The 17,100-nt window shown below is 44.3% G+C and overlaps 1 protein-coding gene across 1 annotated transcript in view; it reads right to left on the bottom strand.

Annotated features, from left to right (window-relative positions):
* Positions 1–808: 808 nt before the first annotated feature.
* MSN (moesin) overlaps positions 809–17,100 on the bottom strand; it is a 47,478-nt gene continuing 31,186 nt past the window's right edge. The window contains exons 3-13 of the mRNA XM_075762943.1: positions 11,317–11,412; positions 10,509–10,783; positions 9,963–10,046; positions 9,465–9,611; positions 8,930–9,026; positions 7,728–7,891; positions 7,144–7,274; positions 6,396–6,556; positions 5,728–5,820; positions 5,069–5,302; positions 809–4,023 (exon numbers count right to left, since the gene is read on the bottom strand). Of these exons, the coding sequence (XP_075619058.1) occupies positions 3,859–4,023; positions 5,069–5,302; positions 5,728–5,820; positions 6,396–6,556; positions 7,144–7,274; positions 7,728–7,891; positions 8,930–9,026; positions 9,465–9,611; positions 9,963–10,046; positions 10,509–10,783; positions 11,317–11,412 (1,647 nt within the window). The 3' untranslated portion in view covers positions 809–3,858. The remainder of the gene's footprint in view (positions 4,024–5,068; positions 5,303–5,727; positions 5,821–6,395; positions 6,557–7,143; positions 7,275–7,727; positions 7,892–8,929; positions 9,027–9,464; positions 9,612–9,962; positions 10,047–10,508; positions 10,784–11,316; positions 11,413–17,100) is intronic.

Here is a 17,100-nt window from a genome sequence, read left to right as displayed (position 1 = left end):
GACCCACCTATGGAAACTGTCAAGGCTGGTGGGGATTGCAGAAGTTGAGATTGCTCCGCACTTCACATTTTGTTTATGGACAAGTTCAGGTTTCTCCCCTACCACCAAGGCCTCTGAGCACTAACACGTTCTGATGAAATCTCTACCTTATTCTGCAGTGCAGCAACCATGAGGCAGAGGTTCTGCAAAGTCCTTCCTCACAACCACCTAAAAAGAAAGATCACACAGTTCCATTAGCAGAAAGGTGGCAGTAGCCATGCTCTTCCATCATTGGACCCAGTCCCGAGACCTCAGGAAACACAGGCAGATAGCCACAGCAAGGTAGCTGCAAAACAAACCGAGTTGAAACCCCTGGTTTGGGGCCAGGGCAGGACAGACTCAGCAGGACGTCGGGGGCAAACAGCAGCATTGAGACCTGGCTGCCCACTACACACTAACCTGGTCGTGGGTGCACATGGGCCTGGGCATGGCACAGCAGGCGCTCACCAGGGGCAAGTTCCAACAGCAGGTCCTCCTCTTCCTCCATCTGACCGGTCCATTTGCAAGTTAAACACAATATAAATTTATACTCGGTGTCTCCACAAAGACATGTGAATTCCAGTACCAGCTCCAGTCAGACAGCTTGGGGGGCTGGGAGGGGGAAAGGGATGTTATTCAACCAGTTGCTTTTCAGGATGCAATAGGTCTCCTTATTTGCGAGAGAGCTACAAGGCTGACATCCTGGGAATGAGGTGGCAGACCTGTTTAGCTTGGAGACGCAGCACTAGACTCAAAGCAAGCCTTAAGTAACCAGCCAGACACCATCTGCTGAATTTCTCTGAACTTTATTGGCACTTTAGGAAGAACAAGGTATGGATTTTTAACAACTCCTCCAAACGGGAAAAAAATGCCTTAATATCAAGGTTCTCTCTGCAGATAAGCACATGGACCCATGGATTACTCCACAACCTTAAAGAACTGATGTTTTATTATAATCCAGTAAAAAGACTGGTCAAAAATTCCCAACATAATTTACAGCAACAAAAAATAAAACAAGAAAAAACAAGCCAGGCAAACATTTGATAAAATACTTCCCTCCCCCCACCAAGAGGAGTAGTTATCCAATTAAACTGGAACATGGAGAGGAAGAACAACAATTCACTGTATTCTAACAAATAAAAAAGTGTCTACAAATCTCACCATAATACTGAAAGCTTCTTACATTAGTTTTCTTGCAAAATATCATTTCTTTACAATACAGTATACATTTCCAAGGGAAGGAAGACCATAAACATATCCTCCATCCCGTGACTAATATTTTCTAATTGTGTATAGCTAGAAGTATTGAAATCAAATATTAGATACCACTGGAATATAATACTGGTTAAGAAGGCAGGGCTGAAACAACTACAAAGAGTTAGGTGGACTCACTGGCACAGGCCGTTCTATTCCTATATTGGACCATTTGGAATTAGAACGATTAAAAACCCTACAAACAGAAGTCATGCCAGCATCATAATACATGAGCTCAGCAGTGTTGTGTGACCCATCAAAGCAGAACAGGTTTACTGGTTTATTATTTGAACACATATTCCAGGCACCGTACATCAGCTTGCTAGGAAATTGTTAAAATGTAATAAAGGCTTTTCTCCCCCAAAATGCATCAATAGTTGCCATGGACAGAGCAGAAGTGCTGAGAATCAGCTTTAAAGCACCAAAACAGAAGTGTAAAGGTAGTCTGTTCCCCCAGTAATAAGACTCACTTAGAGCCAGTGCCAATAACACTTCAGTATAGAAATACGCAAATCAGTTATAACAAGTTCAACTGCAATCTTTCATTTGTGACTTTCAAAGTACTGAGGTGTGTGTTTTTGGCCAACGAAAAGCTTACCGTGTCACGTCCCCCCCAAAAAGCACGTATGTCCAGGGGAGAGAAAAGGGCTCCCACATGACTTATCTGGATGTTTAGAAGCAACACACTAAGCTATGCTCCTAACAGAGGTTTGGTTGGTATTTGCGTAGATCTCCACACAGACTTGTATTGCTTCCAAAAAATAAAATAATACAGCACTGGTAAGGCTGTTTCCAGCAGCCCACGGAATTCTTGGGGGTTTTATTAACACTATCATGAACATTTCTTTTTGGCACAGTCCCCCTTTACCCTTCCCATAGAGCAGGTAGCTGGAAATGCTCTAGCATTCAGATGTTTTCCTTCTATCACCACCAGCAGTGATACCATACACAGGGGGAATCCACAAAACTGAGAAAGTCACAAGATTTAGGATCATGCTAGGCAAGAAAATAAGTCACAGACTAGCCTGATGACTTCCTATAGGGACAGGCTAATACAAGGAGGGCAAAGCAAAGGACGATTCCATTGTAGGTGAAATCCATTTTTAAGAGGCCTCTTCTGAAGGTTAACATTTCCTTCCATGAAGGATCAAGGCAAAAATCCAATTCAACCCTGAGCATACACGGCTGTTTCCTCCCCAGAAATGGCAGGAAGGATTCTGGGTAGCTACAGCACAGATAGCTTGGAAGACAGGAGGTGACGGCTATTACAACTACTGGTACAAATGGCTTTCAGGACCAGTCTCTCAACCACTAGTGTCCCATTTCTAAGAGACAGAGCCTTCTGTTCTCAAAGCTACAAAGGAGCAAAGCTTCCTTCTGGGGAAGGAAAAGCACTTGAGCCAGGGATCTGGCAGAACACTAGTGAGGATTAAGGCAGCAATTGGACAAGTATCTCAGGATCCTCTCCCCTCAAATGCTGCTTGAAGCCAGGAAGACAGATGCAGTCTTGTACATGACCCAGATAGAAGAGTAGATTTTGGTCCCCAGCTGCTGATCACTTTTTATGATTGCATCTAGTTTAAACTAAAGACATCTGAGCTACAGTAGATCTGTACACAGTCATAAGGCACCAATGACTATGTGTAAAAAGGCCTCTTATGGGAAAACCTGAAATCCTATTCACATGACTAGAAATGTACTGGGTTCAGCAAGGGAAAAGACAGCTACAGTAATTTTTAGTCTTTTACATTTCTACCTACCCCTTTAGGTTTTAATTGGCAAACCCAAAAAGGAAGGCAGCGTTCTTCAGCTATCTCTGCCTCACTTGTTACTTTCAAGTCAGACAAATGACAGTGAACAAAGCCATTTACCAGATGGAAAACTTATGGAAAGCAGGGAAGTTGAGGCTCCAAACCACACTGCATCAATGGAAATATTCCTAAGGCCTCCTCATGATTAGAAAATTCAAAGTTCCACTGTTAAACAACAAAAGGTAACACCAGCAGGAACGCCACAGAATCTGTTTGGTCTGCTTGTCTGAAGGACAAAAGCTTTGGTCTTTTATAAAGAAAGTCCAAATTGTACCTCCAACCCTTCTTCCTAAACTCCAGACTCCCCTTCTCAACTACATGATTCAGACCCTGTATTAAGTCAGAAATTCAGATGCTGGCTTCTAAGCATAATACTGAAGCTTGCACAAGTTAGTAGGAAGGCACAGTGTCAAACTGTTAGCACTTTACTGTAATTCAGTAAAACTATCTGCTGGTCTCCCCTCCCAACGGGAGAAGACAGCAACACAGCCACTTCAGTAAGCAATACAAAACTAAATGCAGTGAGACTTTACCCAAAGCTAAACAATTTCAGATTCGCCCCAATACACGTTTGCTTTCCCAAGCCACCCTAGGAAGATGTAAATACTATTCTTTCTTCTGTTGCTTAACTCCAGCATTTGCCCAAAACTTGATAAATAAAGACCATGGTCACTCTTCTGTAGTGGTTCCAGCACAGCATGATTACGAGTGAATGATGGGAGAGGATGGGAAAGGGGGGAAAAGAGAGCGCAGGGCAGCGGGTGCAGGGGAGAGTTTACATGGACTCAAATTCATCAATGCGCTGCTTGGTGTTGCCCTGCCGAATCTGACGGAGGGTCTTGTACTTGTCTCGGCCCAGACGCATGTTCTCAGCGTGGATCATGTCATTGGCTGTCTTCTTGGTTTCATCCCGAGCATTTGCCAGCTCTGAGGAAAGAGCCTTTGGAGAAGGAGAAACAGATAGCAATAGGTTAGTACATGCCAGAGACTCAAAGCTGGACAAAGAGGTTCCTTGCTGATCCTCCTAAAGATTCAATATCCATGAAGAGAGGAAACAGATAAGCCTGAATGTTTACAGTTCTGGGCAACCTGCTCTAGCTGACCCTACTTGAGCAAGGAAGCAGGACTAGATGTTCTTAAGAGGTCCCTTTCAACCTAAACAATTCTGTGGAAGTTGTTAATATTTTCCTCTAACACTTGCAGGCAGAAAACATCAGGCAGTCTGTCACCCTATTTATCATTATCTAGCACAGTAAGAAGGACCATCTCCAATGTACTTCAGAAGAGTCAAATGGAGGGATCCCTAAGCACAACAGGAGCATCTTGCAGAATTTGAGCAATTACCAGCCTTCTACCACAAAAGAAACTTGATGCAGAAGATAAAGGGCACCTCTGCCACTCTGCCTGTGCATAACCACCACAGCACGATGCAGAACAAGCAAAGCCTGATGCAAGTCAGGCAGCTAGCAGGCAGTGTAACAAAATGCTTGGAAAGAGTCAACACCAGAACACTGTGGAGTTCTACTGTTATGAGAAGGTGGTCCAGCACTGCTCCCTCCGTGCTGAGCCCCAGCAGGCTGCTCTCAGAATTTTGCAATACAACCCAGTCAGGCAAGAGTTACAGACAGCTGCTTGACAGGAACTGGACCAAGTCCTCTGATTCATTGCAGCCAGGGCTATGAACAGCTGTCAGATGGCTGGCAAGACTCACACAAGCACACTACATCTGACAGATGCTTTTTGGCACTGCTTAAAAATACTTCACTGCTTCCAGTGAAGTGAAAGTCAAGTCCCAAGAAACAAGATTTGCCTCTCTGCTCAATGGTTAAGCAGCTATCTTGCAAGATCACGATCACCCCTCTTCTCTCCACCCTCTTTTTTTTTTTTTTTTTTAAATACCAGTCATACCTCCCAGCCACAATTAATGGCAAGAAGAATAGAAGCAGCATCCAGACACACACCCTCTCCTACTGCCAACTTCCTACCTTCAAGTGTTTCTGGACCCGTTCATTCTTCTCTGCTTCAGTGGTTCGCTCCTCCTCACTGCGGTCCTTGATGGTGGCCTCTGATCGTAGCTCAGCACTGGCTTCTGCTGCATTCTCGTCCTGCTCATCATCATGCTCATTCTCAGAGTGCATGGGCTCAGTGACATGAGGGGTGCTCATGGCAGTCTTCAACTCCTCTTTGGTCTTTTCTAGGTCCTCCTGCACCATCTGTGCCTGCAGTAGGACATGCCACAGTGCATTAGTCGATATAATCTTGAGTGCATAAGACTTCTCACAGAAGCACTGCTCAGTGCTTATTACAGGAAACCTTGCACCTCTTGCATGCTAAAGTGGCATGTTCCAAAGCTACTCGGCCACAAACATTTGCAAAACTTTCTGGTGGCTAACGCTTCAGACATTTGAAGAATGGTTATAATTCATGGAAAATGGGCTACAGGCCTAATTAGTCAAACTATTTCTACTTAGAGTTAGAATAAGGCACTCATTCCACCAAGAAAAGAAAAGCTGGGTATTTACAACGGCTTCAAACTTGCAGACACTCAGTCTGGTGTGGTATCTAGTGCAGTAGTTTGGGTCACAACACAGAATGAAGAGCAACTCCACAAAAAGTACTGCTGTTTGCTCAGGTCCTGCTTTACCTTCTGTTGCCACTCCTGGGCCTCGCTCTCTTTCTTCTGCCGGGCCAGCTCCAGCTGCATGATCCTAGCTGTGAGTTCTGCCATCTCAGCAGCCTGCAAAAGAAAGGCTTTTATTGGGGACAAAACAAAAAAAGTACTTGCTCAATGAAGCATTTAGTCCAAGTCCTGAATATTTAAAAAAAAAAAAAGCGTATCTCTAACATCTTTTCGGTAAGGAGAAAGCCTTCCTGTAAACTTCAGTCCCACCAATATCTCCATGATGCAAGGGAAAAGAAAGCCAAAAAGGTTTTGGGTTTTGTTATGGGTTCTGGGGGCTTTTTTGCTGCGGGCGGGTGTTTTTTGTTTGTTTGTTTTTTGGGCTTTTTTCCCTTCTCCAAACAGAAGTACAGAACTCAATTCTTTGAATCCAAACCAGGGAAAACAATTAGCGAGCTCTACACTCTCTTGTCAGCATCAGATGAAAAAAAAAAAAAAAAGGCAAAAAGCACAACAATCCAGATCTACGGTACAAATACGTTTCTATTTAGGTATAAGTTCATCTGCTTGAGGCTGCAAGTTAAAAAAACCCAAACTATGCTTCCTCATATTCATAACCTGGTTTGCTTCAACAGCTTAGATCTCTACCCTGTCACTCTTTTCCCTACCCAATTTTCAGCTCACCCACTTACCAGCTGTTCCTGGGTCTTTTGTTGATCATGGGATGCTTTCAATAGGGCCTCCTTTGCCTCTTCTGCTTCTCTGCGTTCTTTAGCCAGTTTCTCTGCTTCCTCCTGAGCTCGTTTCCTCTCCTGTTCCAGCTCCATGGCTCTGCGGGTCTGTTCTTCCAGTTCTGAAAGAATAGGGGAGCGCATTTGAAGAGAGACCAAGTAAAGACTGGCAGCAGAAGAGGAAGGTGCCATTACACCTGTGCTCTGGATGAAGGTTTTCCTTCAGGAGGAGAGGTAAAGGAGAGATGCAAGCAACTGTCCCCTTTCTTCTCCTTCACATTTTAACTGGAGCTGGAAGATTAAGAGCCAGGCCTGTTCCAAGCCAACAGATTACTTGCCCAATTGATTTGTGGGGAAGTCTGGCCAAGTAATTAGATAGTAATTACACCAGAGTACTGGCTGGTGTGACCCTGCTACACTTTTTGACTCCATCCTCTACAGATGTGCTGAGATAAAGCTTCCAGCCAGCACACAACTGCAAGGTACTCCCGCTGCCAGAGAGGCATCTTCACTGCCACTCATCTCCTTAGTGCAAGCAGCTGCATACGGAGGGCTGAGATTCAGCTTCAAAAGGCTAAACCAGGGCTTTAACACCAGTTAGCACACAATACTGGAGAGCCAAATGACTCAGAGATGCTCATAGCTTTACTACTTGAACCCTTCTCACTCAGACTATGCATCTAAGGAAATACTGAACATTTCACATTACCTTGCTGAGCTTTCTTGGTTTGCTCCTCGATTTGCTTGAGCTTCTCCATTAGCTCCTCCTTCTCACGTTCAATCTTCTCCTTCTCCTTTTCTGCCAACTCCCTCTTCTTCTTCTCATTCTCTAGCAGGGCTCTGATGAGGGAGAAGTCATAATGCAATTTCAAATTAACAACTACTTGGATTGGAGTGCTTCCTAGCAAAGCCATGAGCACACAAGAGATGTGCACTACAGCATTCAGCTGATGAGTTTTACTCCAGACATGCCACTTTATAGAAGTGCAGAAATAAAAAGCTCTGCTAGCATTCATCTCAATATTGCTATTATGAACTTGCCATTATAAGGGAAATCTCCTTATATCAAGACCCATATTAGTCCTGTCAAATATATGGGTAAAAATCTTTAAGAAAGTGATGGTGGGTCATACTTGCGATGAGTGCCAGTTCCATCATCCCATTAGATCTACTGAAGCAGAAAGCAAACTGCTCTATTTTTGGCACAGATTGAGGTGCTGCCAGCAATTTATCTAGCACATGATGCTATTGTGCAGTGGTTGACCAGTCCAGGTTACTCAGAACCCTACCAACCTCTCCATCTGCTTCTGATGCTTCTCTTCCCGAGCCTGTGCTTTCATCTGCTGCACCTCAATGGTATCTGGTTTACGTCTGCGCATGTAGAGCTCATGGTTCCCCATGCAAAGTGCCAAGATTCGTTTGTTAATCCGTAACCGAGGCGCATAGAATACAAAGTCCTGGGGACAAGAAAAAGGCAGCATTAGAACTGTTCTTTCAGCATAAGAAGTCCCCTGTGTATGTATGCGATATGCTCCAAGACCCCAAGCTTTCTAGAATTGCTAGCCAGCTTTTCTTAACGGTGTCTAATCCACTAGTGGTGGTAGTTAGACATCTATCTTTCAGGAATGAATTTCAACCCAACAAATACACACAGGGCAGAAGTGCCCAACTCATTGTTACAGCGTGCTGGGTTTCATTGTAAAGCATCCCTAGCACACAGCTACTTGCTTCACTGTTTCATTTCAAACACCATCAGGGGCTGGTTTACCAGGCACACTGAGACTATGATGTTTCCCACCTTTCTTCCCGCTTAAATTATTTAATGCAACAGTCTGGCCAGCCACATCAAGCGTAATTTTTTGTCTTATGCCAGAAAAGGTGTTAAACATTATGCCCAATGGATAAATAACTTTGTTACAAAGAACAGCAGCAGGGAAATGCATCCAAGCAGCAATGCAAAAAGAATGACCAGAAGAACAGAAGGTATCAGCTGACGCAGGTAATTAATAAGCCTTAAAGATGAAATCAATTATGTTTATTATAAATTTGTAAGAAAAAACCCTCCCACCGTACCCTACAAAATGAATGACCCTCAAGTAAGGTGAAAAAGACCATCCCACACACTACTAAAAGCCAACAGGCTGCAAAGGAAGCATTCACAGTTAACAGGGTGCCTTACATCCCTAATTGTATTATCAGAGAATCCAAATGGTCTCCCAAGAATCAGAAGCCCTAAGCAAAGAGCTTCTCCCTGACACTGACTTTGAACAGCTTAAGGTTATACTGAATAAATTTCTACCCTCCTAGCCAGAAAAAATTCCCAACTATCACCTTACTGCCATTAGACCTATTCTGTACATACTGCCCTGAACAGATCAGGTAGTAGAGCACTGCTTAAAGTCAGCATTAACATTACTGATGAAAAGATTTTTGTGTAATAGAAAAAGATCATGCAGTTAAGAAGTCAAAGGTTTAATTTGAATGTTGCTTCTTACTGGTGCTTTCTTGTCAATAGGCTTGATAACAAATTTCTTGTCATTGAATGAGATATTTCTGATCTCACTCCAAGGGAATCCAATTTTTGGTGTTAGCCTGCAGAAATGGAAAGCAAAAGGAAATAAAAGAGCCCCAAGTCATTCCAAATTCTTGACTTACAATATAAAGCTCAAAATTCTACCAAATCTCCTCTCATATTTCAGTACTCTTATGTTGACTGGAATCACCAAACAAAATTAGTCATGCAAATGAACTACAAACATAAGAAGCAGTTTTTCAATCCTGCTTTTTTTTTTTTTTAAAGAAAAACAGAAGTGGAGAATGCATCTGTGGCAGGAAGACTAGGGCCAATTTCTTGTATGTTTTGGTCTAAAGTAGCATGTTTTATGGATCATTCTGGCAGTGTCAAAAAACACAGCCAAGAATGATATAGAAATTGTAGAGCTTCATTAAAGACTTCAGAAAAGATTAATTTTGAATGCCTTTATACTGGAAAGGAGCTGAAGGCACCGATGAGGAGAGGGGGTTTATTACCTGTCATTCTGCTCATAAATGTTGAGTCCAAGAGCATCTACACCTAGCCAGAGTTCAGAGCCCTTCTTGTTCTTAATGCTGAAGTAGTTCACACCATACATTTCCAGATCCTGTGCAATTTTTAGGTACTCCAAAACAGCATCTTCTCTGCAGCGTGCAAAAAGAAAGCAGAAATTACTTTTTGAGTCTATAAGCCATTAGAGCAAGAAGGTACTGTCTTCCTACACGGGCAGAGCAGCAACAAGCTGGCGAAGGTTCCAAGCTTCAGCCTAGTGGATAATAACCAACTCTTCAAACTCAGTTTTGTTTTACTAAGAACAGCCAGCTCACGTAGACTAGCAAAGGCAGAGGCATGTGAACCTCGTTACTCTGAGCAGAATAACCTGAAGAATGCTAACTCATCTTGAAGCAAGCCACAGATTTTTATATGCATTCATACATTACACACTAGCACACATCACTACTTTAAAGACAGCAATTTCACACTGCATCAGTTACCTAATCATTCCTCGGTGTTCCTCATGCCACACCTGGATCCTCTCCTCCCACTGGTCCTTGTTAAGCTTGTGCTGCTCCAGAACTCTAGAAAGAGTACATGGAATGTTTGAGACCAGCCACTGCATTTATGCACACACAGTCACATCACTCTTAATACTTCATTAAATACTCCATTGGCATCACAGTTTCCCCACAAAAGTATTCCAGGAAATACAGTTCTATTGTAAGACTAGCTAGAGACACACTGGTCAGTATCCAGACTTCTGACAAATGACAAGTGGTATTCAGTGCTTCTCCTTGTAGCATTAACTTTTCTGTTGTTGTTTTGGAGCTTCTCTCACTACTTCTGATTATAGTTTCTTCAGTAGCTGTTAAGCAGGACGTTTAAGATTAAAGCTCTTAATTAAATGAATACTAATCCCAACCCTCAGAGAGATGCCAGGCTATATTTTATTCTGAACGTTCCAATCAAGACACCCCCACCCCCCAAAAAAATCCCAAACCCTTTAAGGCAAAGAAGGTCTAGGACTACCCAGGTTCACTTACCTCTGTGGGAGCAGTTTGTCACTAGCAAGGTAGCCAGACTTGTGCACCTCTTTGTTGAAGTCTCCGTATTTTGACTGGACGGCATAAGAAGCCAGAAGGACGGCTGTTTCTGGAGGGCAATAAATGTCATCATTCAGAATTGCCTCCTTCACTTGGAGGAAGAAAAGGCGCTGCGTGATGTCCTGGATCAGCTCTTCTGCCACATCCTCTGGGTAGAACTTGGCACGAAATTTGAAAAGCAGGGGGCTTTCTTTGCGTACATCCTGTGCTGTTACCTGGAACAGAGTTACCAGATTTTATAGCCTACTTACCAAGTGAAGGGGAGCAGGTTTACGAAGAGACAAGCATGCATTAGAAAAAAATTCTCCTTTTCCAATGCAGAAGTGAATGGGCAGAAAAGCAAGGATTTTCAATTCCTTACTGCTAAATACCTCATCAACACTCCCCACAGGACTTAAAACAAGCCACTAGTTATCATCAGTGCTAGGGAAGTACTTTCCAGGTGTCTCTCCAACCAAGATGCTCACATGAGCACCATATTAGCCTGTTACTGGGAAGGGTAACAGATCTGCCTGGATAACAAACAGGACTAGATGCAGGAGCACCAGGTTAGACACCATGACTCCTTGTACCTTGGGGAGGGGATGTGTGGACTGAAGGAAGGCAACACCAACTCACTAATCTTACGGTACTTCAGGTGTATAGAGAGGCAAGAACAGATCCCTGACAGAAGCACGGGAGACTGAATTTGCCCCTACCCTCCAAAAGAAGAGAACCCAAGACAAGTGAAAGCTTGGAGCAAACATACCTTTTTGTTTAATTTCAGCCATGTTGAGAAGCCCTTGGTGTCCTGATACTGAAGTCCAAAAAACCAGACCTCTCTTAGACCAATTGTCTTGACAACCTGAAAGAAAGACGATTAGCAGAGAGCCCCAGCCAGACAGGCTGATCTCACTGGTGGCAGAGAACACGTTAGAGGTAAGTTCAGACAAAGACAACCAGTGCCCTAGCCTTCCACCTCCCTTGCTATGGTGCACAAACCTAGATGGTAGGGCATCTGAGGAGTCTTAAGTGGAAGATGTATAGATGTGTTGTATTCTTCCCTCTCCCTCATCGCTTAAAGGCTTGTTGCTATTTATAAACAACAGCTGGGACACTATTTTCTTCAGCTACTTAGAAACCAACATGCATAGCCAAAATACAATGCAACAGGTCTGACAGGCAGAATAGCTGCCAGGAATCAACAACACAGCTCCATTTTTAGGTACACCCCTACACTGGTTTTGGCTGGGATAGAGTTAATTTTCTTCATAGTAGCTGGTATGGGGCTATGGTTTGGATTTGTGCCAGGAACAGTGTTGATAAGAGATGTTTTTGTTATTGCTGAGCAGTGCTTACACAGAGTCAAGGCCTTTTCTGCTTCTCACACCGGTCCACCAGCATGTAGGCTGGGGGTGCACAAGGAGTTGAGAGGGGACACAGCCAGGACAGCTGACCCAGACCAGCCAAAGGGATATTCCATACCATATAACCATCATGCTCCACATATAACTAGGGAAGCTAGCCAGAAGGTGGGATCGCTGCTTGGAAACAGACTGGGCATCATTTGGGGTTTTCTCTCCTCCACAGGTGGTGAGCAATTGCATTTGTGCATGATTTGGGGGTTTTATATATATATAAAATTATTATTCTCTTCCTTTGCTATCCTATTAAACTGTCCTTACCTCAATCCAAGAGGGTTTTTTTCCCCATTCTCCTCCCCATCCCCTTTGGGGGGGGACAGGGATGAGTGAGCAGCTGCCTGGTGCTTAGTTCCGGACTGGGGTTAAACCACTACAACCCTACAACCCCTCGCTTATCATGCAATTGTGCTACTCCAGGGCAAGCCATGAATCACCCTGCTAGGCTGTGTCCTACTAGGCTGTACTATTTTAAGATTTGTACTCCACAGATAGCAGTGGACAGGACTTTCATGCCGCTCTGGTGAGTTGCACCGGTAAGAGGTGCTGCAGTGGATAAATCAATATACCATCCCTTGTGCCAAGACAAGGAGCCACCACAGAAGTTGGCTACAGCACTGCTAAGCTCTCTCCTTAGTCATTTCCCTAGCACACCACGGGTGATATGAAATAAGAGTTAAGGCGGCTTTAGAGACATCCTGTAACAAGAGACAAGAGCCTCATGGGGGGGCAAGACTACTGCAGTATAATGCTACTTCTGGTAAAAAGGAGGGGGAAGTTTCTTGGTAAAGCCTGTTCACCAGCAGAAGGCCACAGTTTTGTGCCCTGGCAAGTCTGGGGCATGCCACAGGGTACAGCAAGTCTAGAAACTGAAGTTCTCCCACATCTCTCCTGAATCCCCAGGAGCTGTTCTCATATCAGCAAACAAGGCACTTTAGCTATCACCTCCATTACTAGCCAAGGAAGATATTTATCTTTAGGTGACACTGTACCTAAAGTACCACACCGTAAACTGGTTTTACACACCTCTCACGCCTCAGGCTTGCTCACAGCTTCCCTCCTTCAGAGGGACTCAGCAACTGAAGGGCAGGGGGATGAGCCTTGCTGCCTTATCACGGTGTCTCCCGTGTGTGCCAGGTAAGCTGAGGTAGATTTTGTGCTGCCTTGTCCCATGTTTTATGATTTCTCCCTAAATGTCTACTTCTTTTTAAATTACTTTCTTGTTGAATCCTAAGGATGCGCTCTGTTCCCTTCTGATGTGGTCTCTAGCTTTGGCAAGGTACAACACCAAGGATGTAGGGTCCCCACAAACACATTACTAGTTAGATTCTTTAGAGCTTGGATCAGACATTGCTTTTGGCCTTACAAAAAGCAGCATTACAGCCCTACTTCCTTTCAGGCCACAAAACCAATGGGAGCTTTCAGCAGAGACATGCTATTAGTAGCACACAGAGACAAAAACCTACACAAGGTCATGTAGTCTTTATACATCATCCCACTGGAGTCCATGAAATTACTCAGCCTGTCCTTGCTTGAATATGAACTGGAGAGCTGGCCTGAAGCCTCTGTAAGCACAGGGGAATGTGGAACAGATAAGCCTTCACTTGTGCATATCACGTAGTAGGATGCACACAGCTAAGGACACTTCTGGAGAAGCATCAGAGTTTGCTCTATACGTTGAAAGCACGTGGTACAAGGAGAGGAAGAGAGGCTGTCCGAGAGCCTAAGGAAAGCTCTGTTCTCGGCAGCATTAACATCTGAATGGCATGGACGCTCCCCCCTCTGCTGCATGTGTCTGCTTGTCTCTCTTCCATTTGTCAGCAGCTTACGCCTGGGAATTCAACAAGCTGGACTGCCAGCAAGGAACTGAAAGGCATCACACTGAGGCCCTGCACAAAAGGACTTTTATTCCACAGCAGAAGTCTGCACAGCAATAGCAGCGACAACAACGGACTGGACAGGGGAGAGGGGGGAGACAGCACACAACATCACACCCCCAAACTGCTACTGAATCAAATTAAAATGCAACACAATTCTTGCTGTAGGAATTATGTGAGCTGTAAAGCAAGGCATGCTGTGGCTTGTTAGCCTGAGCATAGACCTGGCTGATTTAGCCCTCATCAAGAAACTGCTTTCTAAGTAAATGCACATGACAGCAGCCTCTGTGAAACGATGGGGGGTGGGGTGTGCGCGTGTGTGCGCACGCACGCGTGTAGAAACAGCCGCCCTCCCTCCTTCCCACCTCAGCTTTAGCAGGTCATTTAGTTCCATTTATCAAGGGAGAAAAACATCAAGAAGAAACAGCTTTCTACAGCTGCAAGGAGTCTGTCTGGCAGTTAGCAGCTCAATTATGTTTGGGGGCGTACAGCATTTCGAGCCCTGATGAACTGTGAGATGTTCCAAGAAGCAGACAGTTACTGACAGTGGCTGAGGATGGAGACAGGCTGGCACGCAGCACAGGGGAACACAGAGTACCCTTCAACACAGAGAACTGTACTGAAATACCTAAAGTTCACAGTCTCGGCTGGAGAGTGACATCTTTCCTTCATGCCAGGAAGAACATTAAGTCAGTCCCTGGGTATTGCTTAGCCTGCAGTACCAGCCTTAGTTTACAGCTGGCAACAGATTACAGGCAGCTTTAAAATCCAGCTGTCCCACAGTGCCTTGACACTTCTGGTGACAGTCTAAGCACACAGCAGTACAATTTTTTTTTTACTTATGTTCCAAGAAGAAACACAAGGTCATCCAGGTAACCTTCTCTCACTTCTTACTCCACACTTTCCAGGTCTGCATGACTCCTCCTGTCCTTCCCCTGAGCACTCACCCACCTCCCTCTGAGCTATGTTCTTGCCATTGAGTGCTGCCCCAAAGCAGAAGGGGAGCCACAAGCAGCCTCTTAAACGTAGAATTTAGCATCAAGATGATGATTGAAGATTGCTCTCATTCTCAGCCCAGGAAATACACCACCACACTGGCAAACAAGTGCATAAATGCACAACCTACACACGGGCAAGACCAAAGCACACAGAGGAGAAGACATTTTACTCAGACCAAGTTCCTGTACCAAAGGCCAAAGCATCCCAGGCTATACCACACAGCACAAGTCTGTCTTGAATCTTACCTGCTGTCCCAGTTAAAGATGAAGTGGGCCTCTCTCCCTTTCTATGACAGGCACGTCAAGTATGTCTGAGAGAAAACTGCTAGCAAACCTTATTGTTAGAGGAGCTCTGAACTGGTGCCACACCTGCAGTTTCATATACTGCAGTAAAAACAACTTAGAACACGGTCTCCCAGGTACCTTAACTTAACATCCAAGATGGGCTCCATCTACAGCCATAAGTATTCAACTGTTCCCTTTCCATTTGGCTGATTCTTCCAGAATATGGATGTATTTCTAACCTTCCCTTTCACAGTAGTAAAATGCCAGAGTGCTAAATGACAGGATCTTCTTTGAGTTTTTAAGCTTATTACAGCTTGCCATTGACCTCCTTAGCAACAAGCAAAGCAGTCCATTTTTGGTTGGACTACTGTTTTTATAAAAGCCAATGAGTTTCCACATGTTCCTGTGAAATTTGAGACACATTTCCATACCACTGAACCACAAGCCTTCATTACACAAACAAGACTTCTGGGGTTTGCTGGAGGCACCAGCCACTGTCCTGAGACTTGCTGCTTTCTACCATGAGACTGTCCTAAGTTTTTGGTTCAGTGCTTTCACCCACTGGACCAAGTGCTCCAGACCAGTCTCCTATGTATTTCAATGCTACTAGGTAGGACCTTACCAAGGCTAAAGGCTTCTCTACAGTCTCCCTCCTCATAGAGCTTAGTTTACAGGCCATAAGAGATCAGCCACATTTATTCCGAGCACAGCTCAACTCAGCTGGAGTTACTCAAAAGTCCAGAGGGATTTGGTCAGCCTGTGTTGTAAGCTTTAGCAACCATGAAAGAAGAGGCTGACAAACTGGTACTCTACAAAACCATTACAGTCCCTGCAGCAGATAAGCAAGCCAGGGCAGGGCACACGGACTCAGAATCCTAGGCCCTGTGGCTCTTAATAAAATCTGTAGGATCCTTAAGAATTAAAAAAAAAAACCACCACCCACAAATGAAACAAAAGACAACCCTACACTCCGCTACGTATTAGGCTCAATGTTGAACATAAAATACAGCCTCAGTCACAAGGTTTAAAGGGAGCACAGATGCTTATTGCTACAATTTTAACCCATAGCTGAGTCTGCTTTTCTATCACAAGCACAGCTTTGACCCCAAAAGCTGACAAAACTGAGGAAAAGCCTCCTAGGAAGGTTAACCACATATTTTCAAAGTTTAATATCTGTTAGATATTAAAATTTTTCTAATGTCACATTTCTCCTTAATGTGCGAGTTGGCTTCAGGGCTCTTAATTCAACAGAGATCACCTTTAATGAGATTGGGTGCTTTTGGTTACTCTCAAGGCTTATTCTGGAGTCACATGCTGAAACCACCATCTCCTGGACTTTGCAACGTCCAAAAGCTAGCATTGGAAGGACTGAAGTTTACGTGGTCAACTCTAGGCTCAGAGAGCACTAAGCGCATCACTGATAAGCAAAATGAAAGAGAGTTCATTTTAGGTTGGGGAAGGAAATACAGAGTGAACAGTTTAGTAACCACAACTCATTGTTAAAAAGATCCTGATGTAAGGCCTATCAAATGGGTTGCAATCCCCACCCATTGATCGCATTCACCACCCAACAGACCTAATATAGCAGACGGCTAAGACTCTTCTACTAGAGACTAGAAGAAATAAGGGGCTCTGAAGGGGAATGAAAGAACAAGGTGCCAGCAGGATCCAAGGTCAGAAGCCATCAGAAACAAAGCATTTGAGAAGCTGCCTCCTACATGCTGTATGAGGCATGGAAGAAGGGAGTGTTTTCACAGGACAGAAGTCAAAGCAGTCGACAGTTTTTTCATGAAAGCTTTCCAGCCAGCTGTGAAACACTTAGGCAAGTGAGACAGTACCTCTCTCCCTGTCCAAGGTACAGGCTAGCCCCCCTCGCCTCCCAACAGGCCAAAATCTCATGGATTCAAGCTAGAATCAATTAAAAAAAAAAAAAGGAAAAAAGGGAAGTTTGAGAGGAAAAACGATTGGAGAG

The sequence above is a fragment of the Balearica regulorum genome, chromosome 11 (genome assembly GCF_011004875.1).
Source record: "Balearica regulorum gibbericeps isolate bBalReg1 chromosome 11, bBalReg1.pri, whole genome shotgun sequence".
Classification (NCBI taxonomy): Eukaryota; Metazoa; Chordata; class Aves; order Gruiformes; family Gruidae; genus Balearica; species Balearica regulorum.
Note: the sequence above shows the minus strand (reverse complement) of the source record. Positions and strands in the feature narration are given on the sequence as shown.